The sequence below is a fragment of the Erithacus rubecula genome (genome assembly GCF_903797595.1).
Source record: "Erithacus rubecula genome assembly, chromosome: 22".
Taxonomy (NCBI): Eukaryota; Metazoa; Chordata; class Aves; order Passeriformes; family Muscicapidae; genus Erithacus; species Erithacus rubecula.
In genome coordinates, this window is record NC_136674.1 from 10635037 (window position 1) to 10658573 (window position 23537).

At 47.5% G+C, this 23537-nt stretch overlaps 3 protein-coding genes across 8 annotated transcripts in view; 1 reads left to right on the top strand and 2 right to left on the bottom strand.

Moving 5' to 3' along the window:
• BAZ1B (bromodomain adjacent to zinc finger domain 1B) overlaps window positions 1-4203 on the bottom strand; it is a 42576-nt gene extending 38373 nt beyond the window's left edge. For both annotated transcript variants that reach the window (XM_079324757.1, XM_079324756.1), the window contains exon 1: window positions 3962-4203. In XM_079324757.1, coding sequence (XP_079180883.1) covers window positions 3962-4074 — 113 coding nt within the window. In that variant the 5' untranslated portion in view covers window positions 4075-4203. The remainder of the gene's footprint in view (window positions 1-3961) is intronic.
• The window catches only part of NSUN5 (NOP2/Sun RNA methyltransferase 5), a 95744-nt gene extending 91534 nt beyond the window's left edge, over window positions 1-4210 (bottom strand). The window contains exon 1 of the mRNA XM_079324780.1: window positions 4206-4210. The gene's annotated coding sequence lies outside the window, so the exon portion shown is untranslated. The remainder of the gene's footprint in view (window positions 1-4205) is intronic.
• Window positions 4211-4614: 404 nt separating this feature from the next.
• LOC306811264 (fibrinogen-like protein 1-like protein) lies at window positions 4615-22061 on the top strand. Of its 5 annotated transcripts, XM_079324788.1 has the most exons (6): window positions 4636-4708; window positions 13048-13241; window positions 18084-18307; window positions 18592-18735; window positions 19814-19879; window positions 20475-22061. In XM_079324788.1, the coding sequence occupies exons 3-6, from the start codon at window positions 18304-18306 to the stop codon at window positions 21101-21103; spliced, it is 843 nt and encodes a 280-aa protein (XP_079180914.1). In that variant the 5' UTR covers window positions 4636-4708; window positions 13048-13241; window positions 18084-18303; the 3' UTR covers window positions 21104-22061. The 5 variants fall into 5 exon arrangements, with proteins under 5 accessions (XP_079180917.1, XP_079180914.1, XP_079180916.1 ...); XM_079324791.1 differs by lacking the exon at window positions 13048-13241 and having other exon boundaries at window positions 4615-4708; window positions 18170-18307; XM_079324790.1 differs by lacking the exon at window positions 13048-13241 and having other exon boundaries at window positions 4691-4708; window positions 18087-18307.
• Window positions 22062-23537: the final 1476 nt, after the last annotated feature.

Consider the following 23537-nt stretch of genomic DNA (forward strand, 5'->3'; position numbering starts at 1 on the left):
AAAATATAAAAATTTAAATTAAACAAGAAAGCAGGAATCTTCTTTGAATTTACAGCAACTTGAGACTGGCAGAGGTTGCCCAGAGTAGCTGTGGCTGTCCCATCCCTGGGGCCAGGCTGGACAGGTCTTGGAGCAACCTGGTCTAGTGAAAGCTGTCCCTGCCCACAGGACAAGGGAGTGGAACAAGATGAGCTTTAAGATCCCTTCCAACCAAACCATTCTAATATTCTATGATTCAATGATCCAATTAATCACTTTAATAATGACTAAGCTGCAACCACAATACTATTTATTCCTGTGCCTTTCCCACAAAGAACAGCATTAAAACCAAATCCAATCCTCATAGCAGACAGGAGCTTAAATGTAGGAGCAGCAGTCATCTCCAGCTCAATCCACCAATGCCTCTCTGCATTCTCCCTTGCTTTCCTTCTGTCTAGCTGCCAAATAATTGAATGACGCAATTTTTTCCCCCTAACAATAATTTCCCATATCAGCAGGGAGATCCAAGATACTTCTCCCTATCAATGTTCCCTTCCTTGTACACACCTATAAGAACATGCTTAACCTCACCACATCAGAACTCACATTTCCCAGACCAGCCTGGAAGTTAGAAGTGACAGATATGGCCATTCCCTGTTGAGCTCAGATCTGCCTCTTCCATTCAATTTAATTCCATCTCCAGCTGGTCAGCTCATCTAACACTGACCCTGGACACAGTCCTTACCCAGGGCTCCAGACTTGTCCCACAGTGCTGATCCTGCCTTTGTGCTCTGCCAAGACCTCCAGGTCAGGTCCTGCTTTGAATTCCTGGGGCCAGCACAAAGCCAAAATGCAGGAGGATATTTCTGCGAAGTTTACTATAGCTCTAACTTTCCACTACATAAATGCTGGTTTCTTTCTCCACTCGGACTGGAAACAAACCCAAGAAATTTCAGATCGCTCAGCAGGTCTGATCCAGGACTGCGAGTCATCATGCCCCTGGTATGCCATAACCAACCCATCTCTCTACATAGCTGGAGCCTCCATTGCCAAAAATTCCCAACACAAGAATAAATAAAAAAACCCTGGACACAAGCTAGTTGTGAACATTGCCCAAAAAGCTATGAATAACATGTATATTAAACGAAACACCTGACTACCCACTGTGTAGCTGTTAATACATCATATCTGTTTGCATTCCAGTGCAAATCACCCAATGCTGAAAGATAGCAAAATTAAAGTACAAACAAAACTACAGTAAAAAAAAGGGACCCTTTTAAAGAAAGATGTTTAGAAGTAACCAAGCTAACTACTGGACAAAACAACTGCAGAGGGAATAAAAAGTTAACTTCTTCAGTTAGTAATTTTTGAGAGAGCACTATTATAACTCCAAAAAAAGTTTTACTCTATCTGAATTGTTTGCATTTACATTAGCCAAGAAGGTAAACTTCCCAGAAAGGCAGGTACATTTATAAGGTGTTACTCCTTGGATGTGTGGCATGGTTCTTCTGCAATTGGAGAGTGTGACACAACAGTGCCTTGGTGCTGCCATCTTCCAGGCAGAGTTTGTCTGGCTGGTATCACATGCAAGGATGTGAGCAGTAGCCTTTAACCTGCCAAACCTGGCCCAACCCCTCTTCTTCCTTGTGCTGATACCATATAGAAGTATGAACTAAAGAAAGACAACAGGCTTTTATCCAGAGAGGAGACAATACAGCTTCCCAAAACCATGCACAGGAAGCTGAGGGAAAGCTTTGCCTGGAACAGCCCAGGCTGGCTGAGTCTCTGAACTCAGCATCTCTCCTGATCCAGCAGCAGTTTTCCAAACCTGCTGCGGCAGACCCACACGCCCACAGCTGAGCTGACTCTTCACCAGGGTACACTCTGCGTATTCGGGAGTCCGTAAATATTCAGCATCCACTGCACTAGTGACAGGACCATACACATGCAAAGCATTTTCCTGCTCAAAGCAGACCCCACATGAGTCTAGCCCTGGCAGAACTTCTCTTAGAAGATTTTTGCAGGATTTGGCAGTCAAAGGAAAAACTAAAGCTGCAAAGGAAAAAGAGGCCCAAATAAACACCTGAGCTCTGCTGACCAGCTTATTCCACTCCCACTGCCGGCAAACACTTCCACAACACACACCCAAGGAGCAGATGTCTCTCATGCACACCACCACAGTGTCCATTTTTTGTGCAACCCAATCTGCAGCAACTACAAATTGTAACAAAAAAACCCCAACTTTTTCTTTAGGGAAAGAGTTGATCAATAATTTTCCAAGATAGAAAACAATTCAGGAAAATATACTCTGTCAGGTCTTGGCATAAGTAACACTGAGTAAAGACTCGGGTACCTCCTGGCACACTCCCAGTAGGCCCTTCCCATCTTCCAGAGCCACTCCTCCTCAACACTATCTAGAATAAATAAAAGTGGCTAAAAAACCCCTCCAAGTCTTCCTTGGGTAACATCTCCCTCCACTGGCTCATTTGCAATATTCTGTTCCACTTTTGGCCTAGCATATATTATACACAGTCAACAAGGCAAAGAAGAAACCCAGCATTGCTTGGTTTCTCTTTATAGCCTCATGACGTTTGCCTGCCAAGATGAACTTTCTAGAACATGGCTGCCTCCCACAGCACCCCATAAAGTACTTCCTCCAAGAAAAGAGCATCTCTCCAGAACCTCAGAGCTTGCCATGGTTTCCTCTTTCCATCTGATCCTACAGCTAACACCCTCTTCTCTCAGAAGGAGAAACGTTTTTCCCTTAATTTTAATACCACCCAAGTGTTTGCACAAACACGTTCTCTACCTACTCAATAGGTCCACAAGAGCCACCCAACAAGAAGATGCTCTCAGACGAAGCCCAGAACACCTGTGTACTGTTCTGACAAGGCACATAACCCTTAAAGACACATCTTCTTTTATAAAAGTAGCATTTAGGCTTAAACTCTTTTTGATCACTGATCATTCCTCACAGGGAAAGAACTGCCTGGTCAGGTGAATGACTGAGCTACTTTCAGTTTGCACACACCAAAAGAGCAGGTTGGCACTGAATGTTCTAATCTGAAATACAGTTAAAAAGCAAGTCTCCAACACTGTATCTAATCTCGTTCTAATGAGTGCATTAACAATGTCCACCTGCACTCAAGAGATGCATTTCCTCTTCAAAAGCCACCTAATCCTTCCTAGGGGCTTCCTCTGCCTGTTCTGCTCACTGCAGAAGCAAGACACTGCAACACAGAGGATGTGGAAGTTCTGGAGCCCTTTTGTCTTCCACACTTCCAACATCACCTTTCACTTAGAGCCCTTCCTTAGTTCTCAACTCAGATCCTGATTTTTATAACACAAAAGCCAACCCAGCCATCTGAAGTGGCAAGTCTGCACGTTACAGCGCCGAGGTCCTGCCCCTTCAGCCTTGCTGCGGACCTGGACGCGGTTCTGCTGCCGCGCAGCTCTGTCAGTCAGCTGCCCGGCCTATGGTCACTTCCTGCGATCAAGGGTTGTCACACGCAGAGAGGAAAAAAAAAATTTAAAAATTGCTTTTTTTGCAAAAAAAGCCTAGGAAGAGATACGTTCTGAACGAAAGCCTGAGATGCACACAGGGAAAGCTACTGCCGCTGTTTAATTCTCAAGAAATTAAGGACTGCGGAAGCCTCCGATGCCAGTGTGCTCCTTGCCCGCAGAACCCCTATGTCCGCACTCGCTCCAGGAGTGCCTGAATTGCTCTCACAGCCCACTTTGACAGTCCCCGGTGCCCGTTAATTCCGCTCTCCGTCCGCTCCAGCCACGCGGACCTGCTGTCCCGCTTCTTCCGTCCGCCTGGAACAGGCTCCAGAACTCTTCAGGGAACAACGACCCCGCGGCAGCGCCCGCCGTGCTCTCCTCACAGTCCCACTCCCCGCCCGGCCCCACCACCGCTTTGTTCAGCTCCACTGCCCCGGGACCCTCCCCAGCCCCCCCACGCCCCCGGCGTGGCGGATACTCGCGGGTGCGGAAGGCCTCCTGCGTGTGGGGGATGACGAACCGCTCGCCCGGCTCCCCCGGTGGCAATGGCTTAGCCAGAGGGAACGGCTTGCGGCCCAGTAGCGGCGCCATGGTGGGACCCGGCGGGGCGCGGGCGGGACGGTTGAAAAATGGCGGGAGATTCCGCTCCCCCTCACGGCGGGCGGCGGGACCGGCCCCGCGCGCGCGCCCCGACCCTGCCGCCCCGCCCCACAGCGCCCACCCCCCGCGCCGCGGCGCCGACAGTCTATTGGCTGGACGCCCGCTCCGCCAGCTGCGGATTGGCCGCACGGCCGGTCGATCGCGCCGCCTCGCCCCGCCCCGCCGGTGCGGCGGGGTGAGAGGTCGCGTTATGTAAGTGGCAGCGCTCCGCGCGGCTCCATTTTGTGGCTTCCCGTTATCCGCCCACCCCCCCCTGCGCGCGGCAGCCAATCTCAGCGCACTCCGCCCCCTCCAGCCCCGCGGCCACCAATCAGAGCGCGATCCGGCTACCGCCCCTCCTCGCGCCCCTTCGGGTACCGCGGCGTGGCCGCGCGCCGGGCTTTGTCCTCCGCGTCTGGCGCGGGGCATTGTGGGGTTGTAGGTGTTTGTGTGGCGGGCGCAGCCGCCCTCAGGAAGCCCCGGGCCGGGCACGCCCGTGCGGCCTGTCAGCGTCCCCTCGGCGCCGGGTCCCTCCGCCCTGCGGGAAAGCGGAGCGGCAGCTCGGGCGGGCTGGCCGCCGGGGCGGGTGAGGAGGAAGAGGAGGCGGGAGCCATGGCCTGGGGGTGTAGGGACAGTGGGGAGGTAGCCTGGCCATCCTGTGGATGCTGCTCCTGGGAATAGAGAAAAAACAAAAATTCCAGAGTTGTGGACTTTGTGGGTTTACGGTTTTATTTTTTCTTTGTAGGAAATGTTGTGTGGGGAGTTTTTGTGGCATGAACGTTTACCGAGGATTGGGGCGGGCAGCAACTCGAGCACTGCCTGCCTAACGCAGTCAAAGAAGCTGTGATCTCATGTCTTTCCCAGGGATTGTTTAATGTGCAAATAGATTCTAGGGATCCTGGGTTTGTTGTGTTCATGGCAGTGAGGACTTGGTCTGCTTTATATACCCCTGTTGTGGCTGCTTTAGGATGAGAAACAGCAGCCCTGAGAATCTGCTTAGAGTCATAGAATACCAGAATCATTTGGGTTTGAAGGGACCTTAAAGATCATCTTGTTCCAACCCCTGCCATGGGCAGGGACACCTTCCACTAGACTAGGTTGCTCCAAGCCCTGTTCAGCCTGGCCTTGGGCACCTCGAGGGATGGGGCAGCCACAGCTCTGCACAACGTGTGCCAGGGCCTCACCATTCTCACAGGGAATAATTTTTTCCCATACCCAATCTAACCATGCCCTGTGTCAGGCAGATAGATAGTCAGATTACCCCCTGCACGTGGAAGGCTGTTTATGGTGGGTGATTTGGCCCAAGGGGATGTCTGAACTGGGACAGGTTCTGCTCTGATCAACAGAATTAATGGTAATTCATTTCTCTAGAAGACAGGGGAGTAACTGCATCTTAGTATTCTCCAGTAGATGTAATTGTCAGATTATTATTGTGTGTTTACTAGATTGCTTTATAGGAATGAGGATCCCATCATTTCTGCTAGTGAAGTATTAAAAGCATTTAACCTCCCTGGGGGCACAGTCATTTGACATGTTGTGTAATTCTGGTAAGAAGTTTGTGCTGTGAGTATCCTTGGATACTGGGATTGCATAATGGAGCACAGAGCACAGTGTCTGCTGGAATCAAAAATCTACTGTATTTTCCACAGCATTGTAAACAGGCAGGAAAGAAGGGTAATGCTGTAACATAAGTGTTCACTCTTACACTGTTGTTATTGGTAGTAGTAGTAGTATTCTGCAATGGAACAGGTTCCCAGTGAAGTTATGCCCCATCCCTGGAAGTGTACAAGGCTAGGCTGGAAAGGGCATGGAGCAACCTGGTTTAGTGATAGGTGTAGCTGTCCACGATTTGGATGGACCAAGATTATCTTTAAGGACCCTTCCAACCTATCCCATCCCATGATTCTATGATTCTGTTTAGTACCAGAATAGATGTGTAATGCTGTAAATCCATCAGTGAGTGTAAGAGTGGTTGTTGAGGATTCCCATTACCCCTGTAAGGTGCTGTAGGAGTTGCTTGAAATCACAGTCAGCTTACAGCCAGTGAAAAAGGTTCTTGTGGTACTTCACATTGAGCTTGACTTTATTCCATGTAATTTTGCTAGAAATTAGAGTGCCTGAGCTGAAATTCTACATGGTGTGCGTCTGCCTCTCTGGCCTTCAGGGCAAAGTGGGGAGGAGAAGGAAAACTGGAGTATAAGGAACTGAGGGAGAATGGGGAGCAGATACAGACCTGTGGAGCAGTGTAATTTGGGAAGAACACGCTTAGCTGGAAGGCAGTGTTGAGTGAATATGGCTACTCTGTAGCTCTGATACTGGGGACACCTCAGGGCTCACCATGGAGCCATGTGTCTGTTCCTCCATAGCAAACCATTGGGATCTGAGGCATAGCAGCCATCTGATGTCGCTGCAGGACTGGTAAAGGTCTGGTATCCCCCAGTCATTTTTCAGGCTGGGAAATTGTGTGTGGTTCCTGGCACACACTCACCAGAGAGCTGTGCATTGACCCTGCAGCTGCTTGCTGAGACATCCAAAGGTTGGGTTTGTCTTCACAGGCAGTACCTGCCTGTCGCAGCAGCGTTTCAGTCTCAAGAGCTCTGAGTTACTCCAGGATAGTTTTTCGAGGCTGTTGTATACTGTCTCCCAGTGCCCAGGAGATGGCACTCCTGCATTTGGACAGTGTGTGCAGCTGTTCTCCAGACACACCAGAGGTTGCCTGAAGAGGAGAATCTCATCACGGGCTGCCTGTTTGGCTCTGCTGGGGAGGGAAGTGGCCACATTTGCGGGTCTGGTGATCTGTCCTGTTCTTTGAGATTCCAAAGCTGTGGTGGTGAGCTGTGAGAACAGTCTCTGCTCAGCAGGCAGGCACTCCTGGTGCATATTGATGGCACAAACTCCAGCAGTGAATTGGTGTCACTGTTAAGTAGTTACCACCATAGAGGACCTGGAGATGCAAGGTCCGTGTAGCTGCAGCTCCTCCATGTGTGAAGGCTTTAATCACAGCCAGATGAAAGCACCCTTGTGAGGATGGAGCCCAGATGAAGCCTTATCAAAGGCTGTCTCTTCTCAGCCATGGCTGGTGCTTTAGCATTCCAGCAGGGAGCACATGATGGAAATCACTATTGGACCCACTCCTCCTCACTTACAGCCCTCAGCTGCTCTTGCCCTTCCCCTCAGTCCCCATTCTCCCTCCCCTTCACCAGCAGTGTACATAGAGGAAATAGAAGCATTTGGACTCATGTGAAATAACCTTCCACTCCTGTTAAACACTGGTGGGACTAAGGGAATTTTCCTGAGTAAATGAGTTGAATACAGGCAGGAGATGAAGCTGTGTTCCTGGGGATGTTCTCAGATCTTCCCTCTTCAGAAACAAAAGCAGATTTTCAAGTCTGGTACATGCATGTCTGGAAAGCGAGACTGAGTTTGTGACCCAGAGGAGTGAGGAGCTGGTGAGTGGTGGGAGAGGTGACACATGAGTCTGTCCAGGCTGGCCATGTCTGGCTCTTGTCCTGACTTGCCTGGCCAGAGTGCACCTGCATTGATGCTGTTCCTAGCAGTTTCCAAAGACCCTTGGAGGTGCTCGACCTGGTGGTTTGCAAAGCCCTTCTCTGGGTCATGAACTGTCTCTGTACTGACACAGGAGAGAGTCACTGTGCCTAATCTCTGGGCACAGTGTCCTGCTGTTCTGTCAGCTTGGGATCTGTGCTTGAAAACTGTTTCCTCTTGTGTTCCTACACCTTCAAGCAGTTTCTCAGTTTCCTCATCCTTCCTATGGCAATCCAGACTTCCCAGTTACCCCGTACTGGTCCTCTGGGCTGGTGAACCAGCAGAAGCCAACTCTGCCCCAAGTATTCCAAGGTCAGTTTGATCCTAAATGTGACTTTGGCCATGTGGGCCATAACATGCCTGTCCCATCATTGCAGGTAGCTGCCAAGATCCAAAATCAGCTATTGCCTTCACCCCAGTGTCTGCTGGACTACCCAGTGCTAGACTCGGTGCCAGCCGTCTGGACATTGTGCTGACACACCTCCATAAATAACACACAGCTGTGGGTAGGTGGCCAAGGCTGCCACCCTGCTGTCCCAGCTGATGCTCCCCAGAGGGGACCTGCCACAGGGCTTTGTGTTTGGAGCTGCAAGCAGCCTTCTCTTTCAGAGAAAAAGGAGAGAGCTGATTAAATCTGGAGGAGCTGGAAGAGTCACAGAGAGGGGACTTCAGGGAGGATTTAGTTAAAAATGGCCCAGATACATCAAACCATCTCCTGCAGAAAGCCATACCCCATTACTGCTTCTATGTGCAGGACAACTTACAGTGCTTATTCCATTATAAAGAAGCCTGATGCCTCTTTGATATATTCCCAGGAGACCGTGGTAAAGTTCCTGATGCTATTTTCCTTGACTGACTTCAGTCAATCACTTCCAATAGAACTGGCTGCCTGCCTGATGCTGAGGTTACATTGTGTCCCTGCCAGGCAGGCAGGATCCTGCTGGAGTGGGCAGAGCAGCACCTGAGGAGCTCCCAGGGGTGGGCAAACAACAGGCTTCCAAGGAATGTCCCCAAACATCTGGTTCATAGCAGGCACAGCAGGTGAAGATTCCATGGGACATCTGCAGATGCTCTTTCTCTTTGCTGCTGCTTTGATGATGTCCTAAGATGTGTCTGAGTCACCTCTCTTGCTGCAGCCTGGAGTTAAACCAGATTCTAGATGGAATCTTTGTTTCATTCTAACATCAGTGAACATTTGAACTGGACCAAAAGGCTCTGGCTTTACTCCATACCTGTGGGCCTGAAGCATTTTTTTGGGCTGATGGTCTTGCTGATGTAGTACATGGCCATCCTAGGTGCAAATGTACATTTTTATATATATTTTTGGTCACAGTTTCACTATCAGAGCCTGTCCTGGTTTAGGACAAATTTGGGAGGAAACTTACAAAGGGGTCCTTCTAGAAAGCAAATTCAAGTGGCCCCTCCCCCTATTAGTTCAGGAAAAAATTTGTTTGGAGAAAAGTGGGAAAAAACTGTTTATTTAAAAAGCAAAGTGTTCACAAACATAAAAAAAAAAAAAAATAATATTGAACAATTAAATCTCTTGCTGTTCTGAAAGGAGGGCAAATTCACAAAGTTCTTTTCTTGGGGTGTAACTCGGTTTGCTCAGTCTCTTATCTGTCCCTCCTGTGCTGGAAAATGCCTTGTCCCAGACCCTGGTGGGCCACAGGGGTGAGCTCCTGGTGCTTTTCTGGGTTTTCAGTCCAGAGCAGGGCCAATCAGTTCCAAGAAGAAGAAGAGCCACAGTCTGGGGAACTTCTCTGCCTCAGCTAGCATAAAAAAAGCTAACCAAAAAGTAAAGGAGTCAGGAAAAATGGGACTTCTGGACAGCAAATCAATATGATTTTGCAGAAGCCGATTTATTGTTTACAATTCACCCTAATTATACATTCTAGAACTACTGTCCACACTGTCACACATTTTGTGATTGGCAATTCCAGGGTATTGATCTGCCCTGTCCAAACTCCCCAAAGACAGTAATTGGACACCTGCAGCGTTGCCCCCTCCCGTTATCCTGGGCTTTCTAATCTTGGTATTCTGTATTTTCAACTTCTCTCCCGATTTAGCATCGTTTATGTTCCAGTGGCCTTGAGGGGGTCTCAACAAGTTGTCGAAAAACACCTATGATTTTCTTATGCTGTGCACCTGTTATTGGTCTAAACTAAGAAATACACAAAAAACAGCTAGCATGTGAAAGAAGCTTGTGAACGAACAGTAAAATTTGCAGAAAAACAACTAGGCAGCAAAACATAGCAACTAAATGTAGTTTTTGGCTGGTACACACAAGGCTTGGATTTGTAGAGATGTCCACTGTGGCCTAAACTTTGTCCAGCATTACAACAAAGGAGTGCTCTGTCCTGCTGTCTGTGCTGCAGACAACACAGTCCATGAGAGGAAATGCAGGGAAGCAAGTGCAGTTTCTGAAAACAAACCATGCTTCTTTTCCCACCCTTTGCTCTCAGAACCAGTCTTAGAAGTGCAGAACTTAATATCCAACATAAACAGAACAGACAATTGGAGATACAAGCATCCTAAAGTCATCCTAGGACAAGCCAGTAATGCCATCTCTGTTAGCACATTTTAGTAGCTCCTAAGTCAAGGATTCTGGACTGGCACTGCAGCACAGGCAGCTGCACCAAGAGTGTGCAACAGTCAAACCCTACTCAACAGCTCAACCCCAATCCTCCCAAATTCCTGGTAGGAAACACCTACTCACAGTTGCATGTCTTCGTGGGGAAATCCTGCCCTGCATCAGTCAAAGCCATGGCGCATCCTGCATGTGCTGGAAGCTCCTTTGTACCCATATGGGCAAAAAGTAGGGTGTTGTAGGCTTCTGAGCGTAGAGGTGGCCTTTGCATCTGACCAGACCACCTTCCCTTTGGTACCCAAGGATCCCTTTGGTAAAAGGTCCTCTCCCCTCTCTTTGCTGTCTTCTACATGGTAAGAAATTGCTCTGGCCTAAAACCAGCATTTTTTTTAGACTGGGGAATGAGCAGGGAAGCTCCTTCACATACGTGTGTTTCTGTGACTGGGGAATTGAGAGAAGCCAGAGACACCCAGGCAAGGACCCAATCCCACAGCTCTCCCTGCAGCACTCAGTGCTTGCCAAGGGGAGACAATGTCAAGCTGCTATTCATCGGCTTTCCCTTTTTGGGGGAGCTTGGTGACCTCAGCTGAGGGACATCATGCCTCATCCTGGCATGGTGTCTGTGTTGCTGCTGAAGAATTGCTTCAAGTATCCCAGGAACCAGAGCTTCTCCTAGGCCATCCATCTCTTCTTGCCACTGCGGGACCATGGAGCTGGACCACAACACTATTGAATTTTTCCTGAGAAAACTTTAGAGAGGACCTGCTGGCTCTTCCCTGTGTGAGAAGAGTGGTGTCAGAAACAGGAAAAGGCAGTAATTGCTGCTATTGTGGCTGAGACCTGCCAAGCCTTTAGCCATAGACAAATTATTAGGACAGGGTAGGAAGAAAAGTCATTTTGTTGCCTAACACCTGGGAAGATATTTTATGAGACAAGTAGCCTTGACCTCAAAATATTTCCAAGCTGTCAGCAGAGGGAAGAGGATGCTGTTGTCAAGTGTTGCACTGCTGCAAAGCAAATGCTGTTCTGCTGAGCTGATGAGTCCTGGCATCCGTGTTGCTGTGGGGCTGCACTCACCATGAGTGAATATGAAGAACTCACTGGCTTGAAAAAGAAAAGGGTGTTAGAAATGCCTATTTGGAAGATGTCTCCAGGATGGTGGGAGGACATCTGTATCATCTTGTTTTTTCCATCCTTGGGTTTGGAATGACAAAGATTCATCTGGAGAACTTGATGGTGGCAAACTCAAATGTTCTTGTGTTTCATCCCTGAGTCCCTGCAGTGTCTTTGTGCTTTCTGTGCCAAGAGGTGACATCACAAACCAGGCCAAGTGCAGGTAGAGAACAATGATGTCCAGATATTGATGACACCAGATAAGTAACAAAGCTCATCACAATGCTTACATATGGATATAAGGGAGAAAAAATAATAGATTTAGAGAACTCAGCTAACATTTTTAATTTAACTCCTCTTAAATTCCTTCTAGAACTGCTCTTGTCACACTCAATCTGGTGTTGACTCTGCCTTTCTAGAGCTATTTCAGACCTGCCTCTGCTCAAGCCTGTTCATGGTATCCGTGTCCACACACTGACAGCTTCTTGAGCCCTTTTTCTCCAAGTACTTGCAGGATTGGTGAATGTCTCCAACCCGTGCTTGTAATGGATAGAGGTTTAGTACAGAAATGTGGGGGAGGGTGGTGACTCTTGGGACACAACAGATGCCTCTGTTGTGTGTAGGCAGCATGGCTGGGGGAATGAAGCATCGGCCTGGGCAGTGTTTATTTTGGGGGAGGATCTGGGTTGTACTGTCTGGCTGGACAACATTAACTGCAATGGGATGGAGAGGCTCCTCAGTGAGTGCTCATTGCAGGCATGGGGAGAGCACAACTATGGGCATGTCAAGGAAATGGGCATTGCATGCTCAGGTGATTATGGGATTTGCCTCATCTGTGCTCTTTGGGCAGGCAGGGCTTGGTAATGTCTTGGTCTTGCAGAACCAGCCACAGATGTGTGTCTTGGGCTTGTTCAGTCCTCCTCTGTCTGTTGGGAAGGATGAACCAGGAAAACCTTACAAATATGATTGCTTAAATTCTGAAAATATAGAAACCATAAGCGAGAATACCAAACCTCAGTTAATGAATAACTAGAAAACAATAGGATGGCTGAAAGTAATCCCCTCTTAATAGAACAATGCCTTCTGCTAGAGAGCAGGTCCAAAGGTCAGAGAAGACCCTGCTAGGGTCCAAAGAACAGTTTTTAGAGTGTAAAGTATAACACACTATGGTAATGTAATGATTCTGATAGGCTGTATGTAAATGCTATAGAATTTGTATATCGTGTTAGATTGGTTAGTGGAAATTAGAATATTCATCATAGAAGAAGATTTATTGTATTGTAAACGGGAAATCTCTCTCTTACTCTTGCTCTTGCTTTTCCCCCTCTTGCTTTTCTTTCTATTACCCTTTTTGTTTTTTTCTCCCCCTTACTTTCTCACCCTCTCTTACTCTTACTGTTACCATCCCTTTCTTGCTCTTCTCTTTCCCTTACCCCCACTCTCTCTCTGTCCTGCTCAGGGCGGTGGCTGGCAGCCCTTAGCAGGACTTTCTATACCCACGCCCACACTATAAACTGCAACTGTAACAGCGGCTTGTACAGAGAGCATGAGTTTGTCCTGGGAAACCGTCCATCCTGATACAAAAGACTCCCACATCTGTCCTGCCCCAGGCTGGCCCAGGCAATGCAGCGAGGTCGCTGTTGGCAGCCCCAGTGGCATCTACATCATCTGACCCACAGGACTGCGTCATAAGGTACTGTAAGATGAGTGGGGCAGACAGGGGCTGGACTGTCATCCAGAGGAACCAGCACAGCTCAGCGATCTCCTGGAATGAGTCTTGGATCACCTACAAACCAGCTTTGGAAATATGCACACTGAGTTCTGGCTGGGCACTGAGTACATCCACCAGATCACCAGGCAGAAGGTCTACCAGGTCAGGTTTGTCATCTGGGATGCTGCAAATGAAGTTTGCAGACTACAACCTGTTCAGCTCGGGTGATGAGTCCCAGGGCTACCAGCTGAGGCTGGGAGCACACTCAGGGACAGCAGAGGATGCCATGGCCTCCAAGGGCCACTTGGAAGAGTCTCCATAATATATTCTAAAAGCCTCTCAGTAATAGCAGTTAGGAAGGTTTCTTAAAATGATACATGTCTTTTAGATAATGATAAAAGGTTATAATAAAATCTGTAAAGCAGCCAGCTTTGTAATTTATCTTCAGTTAAATAATCAATGGTACCATAGACAAATAGGAAATAAGTAAAGTAATAATATCTTATGGATAATGTCTGTTATCAAAAGTCAGTGAATCCATATAATGAGATTAACTACATAATCAGGATTATTGATATATCAGTAGTAACTGTCTTAAGAAATTGAGGTAATATTTTCTTAGACATTTAGGCATATATGACATTAAAGCAAAAAAGTAAAAAACAAAGCACTAAATAGCTTAACTAATCAGTTGTCTTATCTCTACAAGAAAATAACTGCATCTTGTAGTTCAAATGAACAGATTTTAACAGAAGTTAGCTCCATGGAAACTTCCCATTACTTATCTCTTTATCAAAAGAATTTAATCTTATAATTTAAACAAGCATATTTTAACAGATCTTAAAACTAATTTCACTGAAACTTAACGTTACTTAGATACAATGAAATTATACCTAAGAGAACTGAAAGTTAACATTACTGAATTGATCTTAATAGCACTTAACAGAACTTAAAATAATAGAACTTGTGAAAAACGAGGTTGACTTTCCTGGTAAAATTAAAAAAGTTTAATAATACAGTAAAGCAAAAGGTTATACAGCTGGGTGCTTGCAGTTAGCCAAGAACACTCTTGCTGTTTTGGAGACACCTCTGAAATTCATCAGCCTGTTGCATATTCATAGACTGTCATGCTTATTCAAACTTTTCTATAAACTGTTTTCCATATTCCAGGAACTGTTTTGCATGGCCACTCCTTCGGTCTGCCTTTTCAGAGCATGTGTGTTTCTTGACTGTGGTTTTAATTTATTTTTCGTATCAGTCTTAATTTGGGCTGTGATCTTCAGTTTCTGCAGTCAGTCAGTGCTGGTAGCTGGTATATCTGCAGCAGGTGTCTGAGCAGGTATACTAAGTGTTATCCAACCAAGCAGGCAGTTCACTTACTACAAACACACTCCATCAGCTTGCTACTCCTAAAGAAAACTATATCTTAAAAACCATTTCAACACCACACATACAGTATCCACCCTAATATTTGCAAAAGGCTAATATCATAATATGCATTTGTAACAGAACTTAAATTGAATAACACTTAAATTTAACTTTGCTTAATTGTAATACCTAATCTTAATCTTAACAGAATACTTGATAGTTAATCTTAACAGAAATTAACTGTACTTAACAGAATCTTAATTCATTTTGACTCTATAATTAGAAAAAGTTACTGAAAAATTGTCATACCGCAGTTAAACATGCAAGTAAATAACTATATTGAGATAGTAGCAACATTAATTTACTGTAGGAATTCAACTGCTGCAGCTTTTATAAGAATGCTTGTATAATAGATTTGAGTTTGGCCTAATAAAAGTAATGGGATATAAATACTGAAGGCTAAAACAATGAGTTTTACACAAATAACTTGGTTAGGTTACCTTGGTGGGTGTGTAAGACTGATCCTTGCATACAAACAGTTACAAAGTTAAGGGGTCAGTTTATTCCCAAGAGTAAGCTACTGTTTGCTCTATTTGTGGTCTTTCGATATACTTAAATGTGGCAAGGAAGAATAATTACACTTGAATTACTAAATAGCTGTACTGAAAGTTTCACAATAAAAAATTTGTTAAAACTATGGAGTAAAAGGCAAGCAACGGGTAATACAAACGGTTTGACAATGGTCCCTGGGGGCCATTGATCTGTATCAAGTGGTGACTGATAGCTAAGGCTGCTTCCCCCAGTACCTGAAAGTGTCTGGGGCATTGTGGGGACCATGGCTTGAGAGATAACAGTAACTCAGGCCCTCTGTCTATGAGACTGACAAGTGTTATCTTTTGTCCTTTTAATGTCAGGGTACATTGGCATGCAGGGCGTTGTTCTAATATAGGCTGTACCCAGTATATTTGGGGTGTTACGCATACGTTGCCCTGGTGGTCCAAAAACTCCTGTGGGAAGCAAATGAATTAATCAAGTAACGTTACTGTGTCAGAGGTTGCCAGGTCCAGTCCAGCACTCCCTGGTGGGGCAGGTTGTAGATCAGCAATGGTCCAGCGAAGGCTCCTTGTGGTGGCTGGGCTGGGGCTTGCTGCAGTGTCCACTCTGGTAAATCATGAGGGGTCATAAGATGTGTTGACAACATAGACCATAAAAGATTAGCAAAATGGAGAGATCCCAGCCCATGTTATGTAGCCACACAGTGTAGTTCCTTAATTTCCAAATACACGAGGGGTTCCCACCGTGGGATATTTCCCCTGGTGCCATGAAACATGACTGACACGACTATTTTTGCTGCAATATCAAAATTCCCCTCCTTCAGAGCCTTTTTCTTTCATCACACCCAGTTTTCATGGGGGTCAGGAGGGGATAGATCAGGCTCAGGACCATGAGGCAGAATGCCTTCCCCTCCTTTGGGCAGAGGGCGCTTGGTGGCTGCGGCTGCTCTCCAGTATCAGGAATGCCAGTTTCAAGCAGGGAGAGGGAGAGTGGGGCAGGGGACCAGCAACATCTGCTGAGGATTCAGCTCTGAGACTCCCTGCAGAGCTGCCCATACATCAGCCCCAGAGCTGGGCTGTAGACACAGATGCCTTGTGCTGTCCATCATCAAAGGCTTGGGCTGAGATCAACACTCTTTCCCAGGGGCTATCCCTGATCCCTAGATGCTTTGTGGCAACTCTGAGCTTTCTGACAGGATATGGTATACAGTGCCCCTTCAACAACACTCCTCCCTTATCCCATGTGTCCTGAGGGGAAAAAAACAGGAGGGCTCTGCTGACCTGCTTTCCCCATTGTGTTTGGGTGGGCATCGCCCCGGTCCAAGTGCTCTCTGCAAGAACATCTCCATTCTCTCTGACCAGTGCCTCAGGCAGCACCTATTGGGTCACATCTGTGCCAGCTGTTTCAGTAAACCCTCAGTACTGGGCCAGTCTCCTCCTTCTTCCCTTCTGCTTTTAGTCCCCATTTTCATCCAGTGCTTGGGCAGCATCAGCAGGTCCTCCCCCCGACCTGCCGTTTGACATCCAGCTCTTGCCATGGCCCTGGTGGAACCGTTTGTACCCCTGTGTGTCACCAGCACTGGGTGTCCATCTGGCTCCAGTACACTCTCTGTGCTGGGAGATGATGGTTCCCTGGGCAGCAGGTCCCACAGCAAGGGCAGGGGAGGAACAGGGGACAGCTGCAGGTCTCTGTCTGGGGGAGGTTCAGTCCCTTCTTCTCCCTCCTTCCATAACTCAGCTTCCCTTGTGACCTCCAGATACCCTGGCTGGGCTCACATTTCCAAGGCCATCCATGCCCTGACACTGTTACTTCAAGGGTCTGCAGTACAGGAGGGTCTCACCATGGGGTCCCGGCTGCAAGGACCTCCCTTAGAGCTGTAGGATGAGGATGTCACAGAGGGGTAACAGCAGCCAGGGCCATCCCAGCATTCACAGGTGGGGATGTCAGGCACAGCTTTGCACCTTGGCTTTGGGGCTGCACTTGGTGCCCAGGTGGGTGCAGAGAGCCAGCCCTGCTCCTGTGTGGCATGGGGAGTGCTGCTGAAGGGCTGGGGAGACCTTTCTCATCTGTTTTGAAATTGGGCTACCAGAAATGTCTCTAAGACAGTCCCTGGTTGTATATGGCACTGGAAACAGAGGCTGCAAATGAGGCCCTTTTACAGCTCAGTGTGTGTGGAATCCCATGTGAAATGTCAGAGCACAGTATCCCCTCGAGTGATGCACCATGTGAGGGTGGACAAACCTGGAGGATGTCTAACAAAGATTTCTGGCATGGACAGGTGACAGACTGTCCCTACAGGCCTTGGCTTCAAACTCTCTAAGTATTAACAACTCCAAGAAAAACCCTTATCAGTAGCTTTTGTTGGTTTTGTGGAATTTGGTGTGAACACCAGCAATTGAGAATTCTTATCACTGAAGCATAACAGCTGGCATGTGAAAAAAGATGTCTGTGGAAGGAGGCAAACAAACCATAAATTTCCAGGAATGAGTGAGTTCTCCTGTTTGGATTGACTACCTCAACTCACTGAAAAACAGAGCTGGGCTGCAGGCAGAGATGCCTTTTGCCCTCCATCAGCAAAGGATAGGGTCAAGGTCAACAGCCTTTCCCAGGGGTCATCCATGACCCTTGGGTGCTTTGTGGCAGCTCTGAGCAAAAGCCTATTGGTCATTCAGTGCTCCTGTCCCTGCACTCCCTGCCCTTATCCCATATATCCTGAGGGGAAAAAGCAGGCTCAGGAGGGCTCTGCTGACCTGCTGTCCCCTACTGTTCATGGATGGGCATCACCCCAGCCCAGGTTCTTTCTCAGAGAGCATCTCCATTCTCTTGTGGTCAGTGCATTAGGAAGCAGCTGCAACTGTTGGATCACATCTGTGCAGGGTATTTTGGTAAATCCTCAGCACCAAGCTGGAGTCTCTTCTTTCTCCCCCTCTTCTTTCAGTCCCCATTTTCATCCAGTGCTTGGGCAGCACCAGCAGGTCCTCCCCCCTGACCTGCTGGCTGATGCCAGGAGCCCCTGCCATGGTCCTGGTAAGTATTATCAGGAGCTTTTCTTGGTTTTGTGGAATTCTCTGTGAACCCCAGCAGCTGGGAACCCTTACCACAGATACACAACAGATGGTGCATGAGCAGAGGTACCTGCAGAGGACAAACTGACCATAAATTTCCAGGAATGGATGAGTACTGCTATTTGATCAGCTGCTTAACCTCACCAGTGAGCCCTATATAACATCAGGATTGGCCATGCTGCCACCTGACCAGACCTACTCAGCTCCCCACTCCACAGGGTCTCAACAGAGAGAGCATGGGTGAGTGTGGGATGGGATGGGATGGGATGGGATGGGATGGGATGGGATGGGATGGGATGGGATGGGATGGGATGGGATGGGATGGGATGGGATGGGATGAATTCTGTGTGCAGCTGGGCATTCTTGCCTTTCTTTCCAAGGTCTTAGGTCCCTTGTGCTTTGTTTATCCCTTCTGTAATAGCTCCTGAGTATCTTTAGGTACCAGCAATGCCTACAACCCAACAGGCCAGTTCTCCTCCAGAGGATTCACATTCCCAGATTCACTGTGTATCTTCTCTCTCCAGCTGTTCATCACTACAGTCCTCTGTTCTTCACCTCCGTGCTGGCCCTGCTATCCCCACTTCTTGCTCTACACATTGAAAACCTGGAGAGATTGAAAGTAAATTTAGATGAAATAATTAATATCCCTTCTGACGGATTTCTTCCTGGTATGTGTTTTCTGTCTTACATCCCTGAATTCTGTTCATCCAAATTTCAGAAGCCCTCTCCTCTGCACAGAAAGGGAGGTGTGAAAAATACTCTTGTGAAAATAAAAGCATCCTGCTCAAATCTTTCTCTAATTTAATAAATATTAATTAAATTAAATTAAATTAAATTAAATTAAATTAAATTAAATTAAATTAAAACTTCACCAGATTTGGTAATTCAACCTTCTTTGTTATTGACAAGATTGTATGTGGCAGCTTTTTCTAGACAGACTGTTTCTCTTCCTTTATGTATTCTTTTCCCATATATATTTGCATAGTTCACTCAGAGCCCTGAAACTTCAGAAAGACTTTTTATAAGTCAATAACCAAAATGCTTTCTGAGTCTTGCACGTGGCTAAATGGTTCTAAAACCTCATCACACCACTGGTGGAGGTCACAGTTCCAAAGGCTGTCAGGGAAACAGTCTTACTGAGATGGGTGCTGGGATTTCTCTTAAACAGAGCGTTGTTCTCTCATAGCTGTGAGCTCCCTCATACTCTGAAAGTTTCTGGAGCTCTTTGAGTTAAATGAACATGTGAATCCTTCACCCCTGAAAAGCAGGTTCACAGGAACAGTTTGCAGTTGTTTGATCTTGGTCTCAGAGCATCCACGGTATACTCCCCTCTCAATCCTTCTCTCCTGTACATCCTTCTACTCATCAATACTACCCTGAGCAACTTGCTCAAGTGGAAAGTGTCCTTGCTCATAGCAAGGGAGTTGGGCTAGGTCATCTTTTAAAGGTCCCTTCCAACCAAAACCATTCATGATTCCATGGTTCTGCTTGGATATGCTGTCTGCTCATTGTGACAGAAGCAAATAGGCAGCTACTTAATGGCTGCAGCATTCCCATTCCTAGTCTGTGATCCCTCTGAAGATTTTCCAACCAAAAACTAACACACAGGAAGAAAAATAAGCCTCATGGCATCATTGAAATGCCCTACAAAAAACTCAGTGCTGGAAATTATATCCTATGGGGCTGGACTTCCCTCTGTTTTGCAGCACAGGGCTATTTTTCTCTTTCCTTGTTTTCCTGATGCAGATGAAGCTGGAGGGATCATCCAGCAGAACCGGGCAGCTGACCCTCAGCAGGAACAGGGCCGCAGTGGTAAGTACCCACATCCCCCAGGGAACAGGGAGAGCTGCAGGAAATGAAGTGGTGGCAGGTTGGCAGTCAGCCTGGGAAGCAGCCAGTCCAGCACCTCAGCAGAACTCCAAGTGCTCCTCCAAACTTGAAGGCCATTGAATGAGAATGGGGTCAGGTTGGACATGGGGAAGAAATGTCAGGCAATGAGGGTGGTGAGGACCTGGCACAGGTTGTCCAAAGAAACTGTGACTGTCCCATCCATGGAAGTGTCCAAATCCAGGTTGGATGGGACTTGGCACAGCCTGGTTTAATGGAAGGTGTCCCTGGCCATGGCAGGGGGAATGGAACAGGATGGGCTTTGAGGTCTCTTCCAAGCCAACCCATTCTGGGATTCTGTGATCTCAGAGGATGCTGCTGCCATTACTTTCCTGCCACAAATCCACTGAGGATGTCCCTTCTGAGCAAAGCTGGGCTTCCACAGCCATCCACAGGGTCCAATGCTAAGGGAATGAGGTTTCCTCTTTCCTGACCCTGGGGATGCAGTGGATGCCAGGGTTGCAGAGAGAGCAGACTGAGATGTTGTGTGTTGGTCCTCTGATGTTCTCTTATGCCCCAGGTTGGCCCAAGGACTGCAGTGAGCTCCCTGCTAGCAGCTCCAGTGGCATCTACATCATTCAGCCCACAGGACAGCAAACCATCGTGGTATACTGTGAGATGAGCAGGGACGATGGAGGCTGGACTGTTATCCAGAGGAACCACAGAGATACACCAGTCAGCTGGGATGAGTCTTGGAGCACCTACAAACATGGCTTTGGGAATGTGCACACTGAGTTCTGGCTGGGCACTGAGTACATGCACCAGATCACCAGGCAGAAGGTCTACCAGGTCAGGTTCGTCATCTGGGATGCTGCAAATAACATGAAGTTTGCAGACTACAACCTGTTCAGCTTGGGTGATGAGTCCCAGGGCTACCAGCTGAGGCTGGGAGCACACTCAGGGACAGCAGAGGATGCCATGGCCTCCAAGGGCACGACCACCATGCATGACAACATGAAGTTCTCTGCTAAAGATCGAGATCAGGACACTTCTAGTGGGAACTGTGCCTCCAGCTCCGGGGGCGCGTGGTGGTACTCGGCGTGTTACTCTGTGCGTCTGAACGTCAAAGGGGCCATGACATGGGGCAGCCTGTGCCAGGGGAGCTGCAGAGCCTCAGCCATCCTCATAAAACCCGCCACCTTCTGCTAGATGCATTTTCATTTCCTTTCTGTCCAACCTGCCCAACCTCTGGCTCTCCCAAGAATTGGAACAAAGCAAAAGCAAAATGGGTGTGCCATGGGGTCTTTGCAGAGGTTGGTCATACGTAGCTACTGAATAAAATAAGGCATTTTCCACTTCTTCTTCCTCCTCTAGATTTTCTCTACTTCTCAGCTGTGCCTGTGTCCTCTAGTTCAGAGTCAGATAATTTTAATAGCATTAATAATAGAAACACTTTCCTGGAAACACAAAGTTTCCATGTTGGTAGTGTGTTTCATAGGACATGTGAAATGGTCAACCCAGAAGACTTCTGTGGTGTTGTTAGTGAATTTACATCTTTAGTTTCATGAAAACTACCTAATTTTTGCTGAAGATCTTGCTCAAATACTAAAGTGCACAGGCAACTTGCCACTCTGAACCTCCTGCATGTAATACTTAATAGATGTTAAATAGTCAAATAAATTGGTATTCAAAGAACTGTCTGAATTGTGAAAGTTTATTTCAGACCTTTGAAGTGCTCTAAGAGGTTAATGCATTAGAAGGTTTCTACCACTGCAGCTCAGCTTTTCCCTGAGCCAGGGCAATGGTGACTTCCCAGAGTCAGTGCTGGTAGAGCAGTTGGACTTTATGATCCTAGAGGGCTTTTCCAACCCTCATAATTCTATGATACATCCTCATCTTTGAGGGCAGAACCGTTCAGCCGATGCCACCCATTCCAGCCTCCACGATATTTATGTACTAAAATTGTCTTCAGTGGCATGTGAGTCTTGGAGTGTCTTTGGCTCAGGGAGATGAGAGCTGTTTCTTCATCAATACAGAGACATAAGCTAGAAAATAAAAACTATCTGTAACAAATCTTCTATTACTTTGTTGCACTTGTGTATGACTTTTTACACTGTCATTTTACTGCATGTCTGCCTTGAAATGTGGGATTTTTCTCCCTGCCTCCTACTGCCTCCTGCTCCTCTGCAGTGAGTCATGAGGTGTGTGACAGGCAGGAGTAGGCACCTGCCAGCTCAGAATGGGGACTAAACCCAGTGTAGGAGACAATAACTTAAATAAAATGTTCTTGGCTGTCAAACTTGGGAATTTCTTGTCACATTTAGAAATATTTTTGCTTTTTTTTTCTTGGCCAACTTTCTTGCCCTGAGATACACACAGAGATGTGTGATTAAAGGAACCCTCTGCTAATGCCTCCCCCTCCCCAGACTGGGCACCCACTATGCATTCAGGTAGGGTGAGAGGCAGCTCAGGGGCAGTGCCATCCACCTGTGATGGGCTCCCAGCACCAAATTCCCTTCCATTACAGGAAAGACAATTCCATTGGATATTCCATCCTCATGGTGAGTCTACATAGCAAGATGCAGAAAAGTCTTTTTGCACCATGTCCCCTTGTTATCTTTAACCAGAGTGACAATTGTCAAGTGGAAGAGATTGTTCCCATCTGCCCTTGCGAGAGCCCACCTGCAGAGATGCCACCAGCTCTGGGGTCCTCAGCACAGGAAAGAAGTGAAGCTGTTGAAGCAAGTCCAGAGGAGGCCATGGAGATGCTCCAAGGGCTGGAGCCCCTCTGCTCCAGACAGGCTGGCAGAGCTCTGGGTGTTCACCTGGAGAAGAGAAGGCTCTGGGGAGACCTCAGAGCCCCTTCCAGGGCCTAAAGGGGCTCCAGGAGAGCCCTCTCTCCAGGAGAGGGACTTTGGACAAAACCCTGGAGCAACAAGACAAGGGGGCCTGCCAGAGGGCAGGGTTAGAAGGAATATTGAGAAGAAATTATTTCCTATGAGCATGGTGAGGCCCTGGCACAGGGTGCCCAGAGAAACTGTGTCTGCCTATCCCTGGAATGGGCTGGAAAAGGCCAGGCTGGACAGGCCTTGGAACAACCTGGCCTAGTGGAGGGTGTCCCTGGCCATGACGGTAGGGTTGGAATGAAATATGTTTAAGATCCCTTCCAACCCAAACCATGCCACAATTTTTTGAAGTGATACCTCACTTTTCCTACAAGCTCCAAGGTTGCTGTGTTTCCTCAGGCCTCTCTTGCTCTCTCCAGGGAGGCTCAGCTTGTCCCATAGTAACAGAGATGGGGTGCAGTGAGCCAGCCCCCCAGGCAGGCTCCTCTTTCTGGGCAAACATTTGGTGCATATCACTATCATGAAACCCACTTAAAATGCAATGTCACTGTAAAGAAGGGGTTTGAGAAGTGCAATTTCATCATTACATTTCTGCTGATCCCCAGAGGGAGCTCTTGCCCAGGGTTTGCCAGGCAGCTTCCTGTGGGAAGGAAGTCTGGTCAATAAGGAGAGCCCAGAAATACCCTACAAGGAGCTAGCTGCAGGTTGCAATTTTCCTTTCCATGTTCCTTACTCTGTCCTGCTGCTGCATGGAGTGTTGAGATCTTGTCAGCACCAGGACAGGCCCCTGAGACAGG

Coding starts and splice junctions, on each gene's coding strand:
- LOC306811264 (XM_079324791.1), top strand. Junction 18,736..19,813: donor TTCTGACGGATTTCTTCCTG/GTATGTGTTTTC, acceptor TTCCTGATGCAG/ATGAAGCTGGAGGGATCATC. Junction 19,880..20,474: donor GCAGGAACAGGGCCGCAGTG/GTAAGTACCCAC, acceptor CTTATGCCCCAG/GTTGGCCCAAGGACTGCAGT.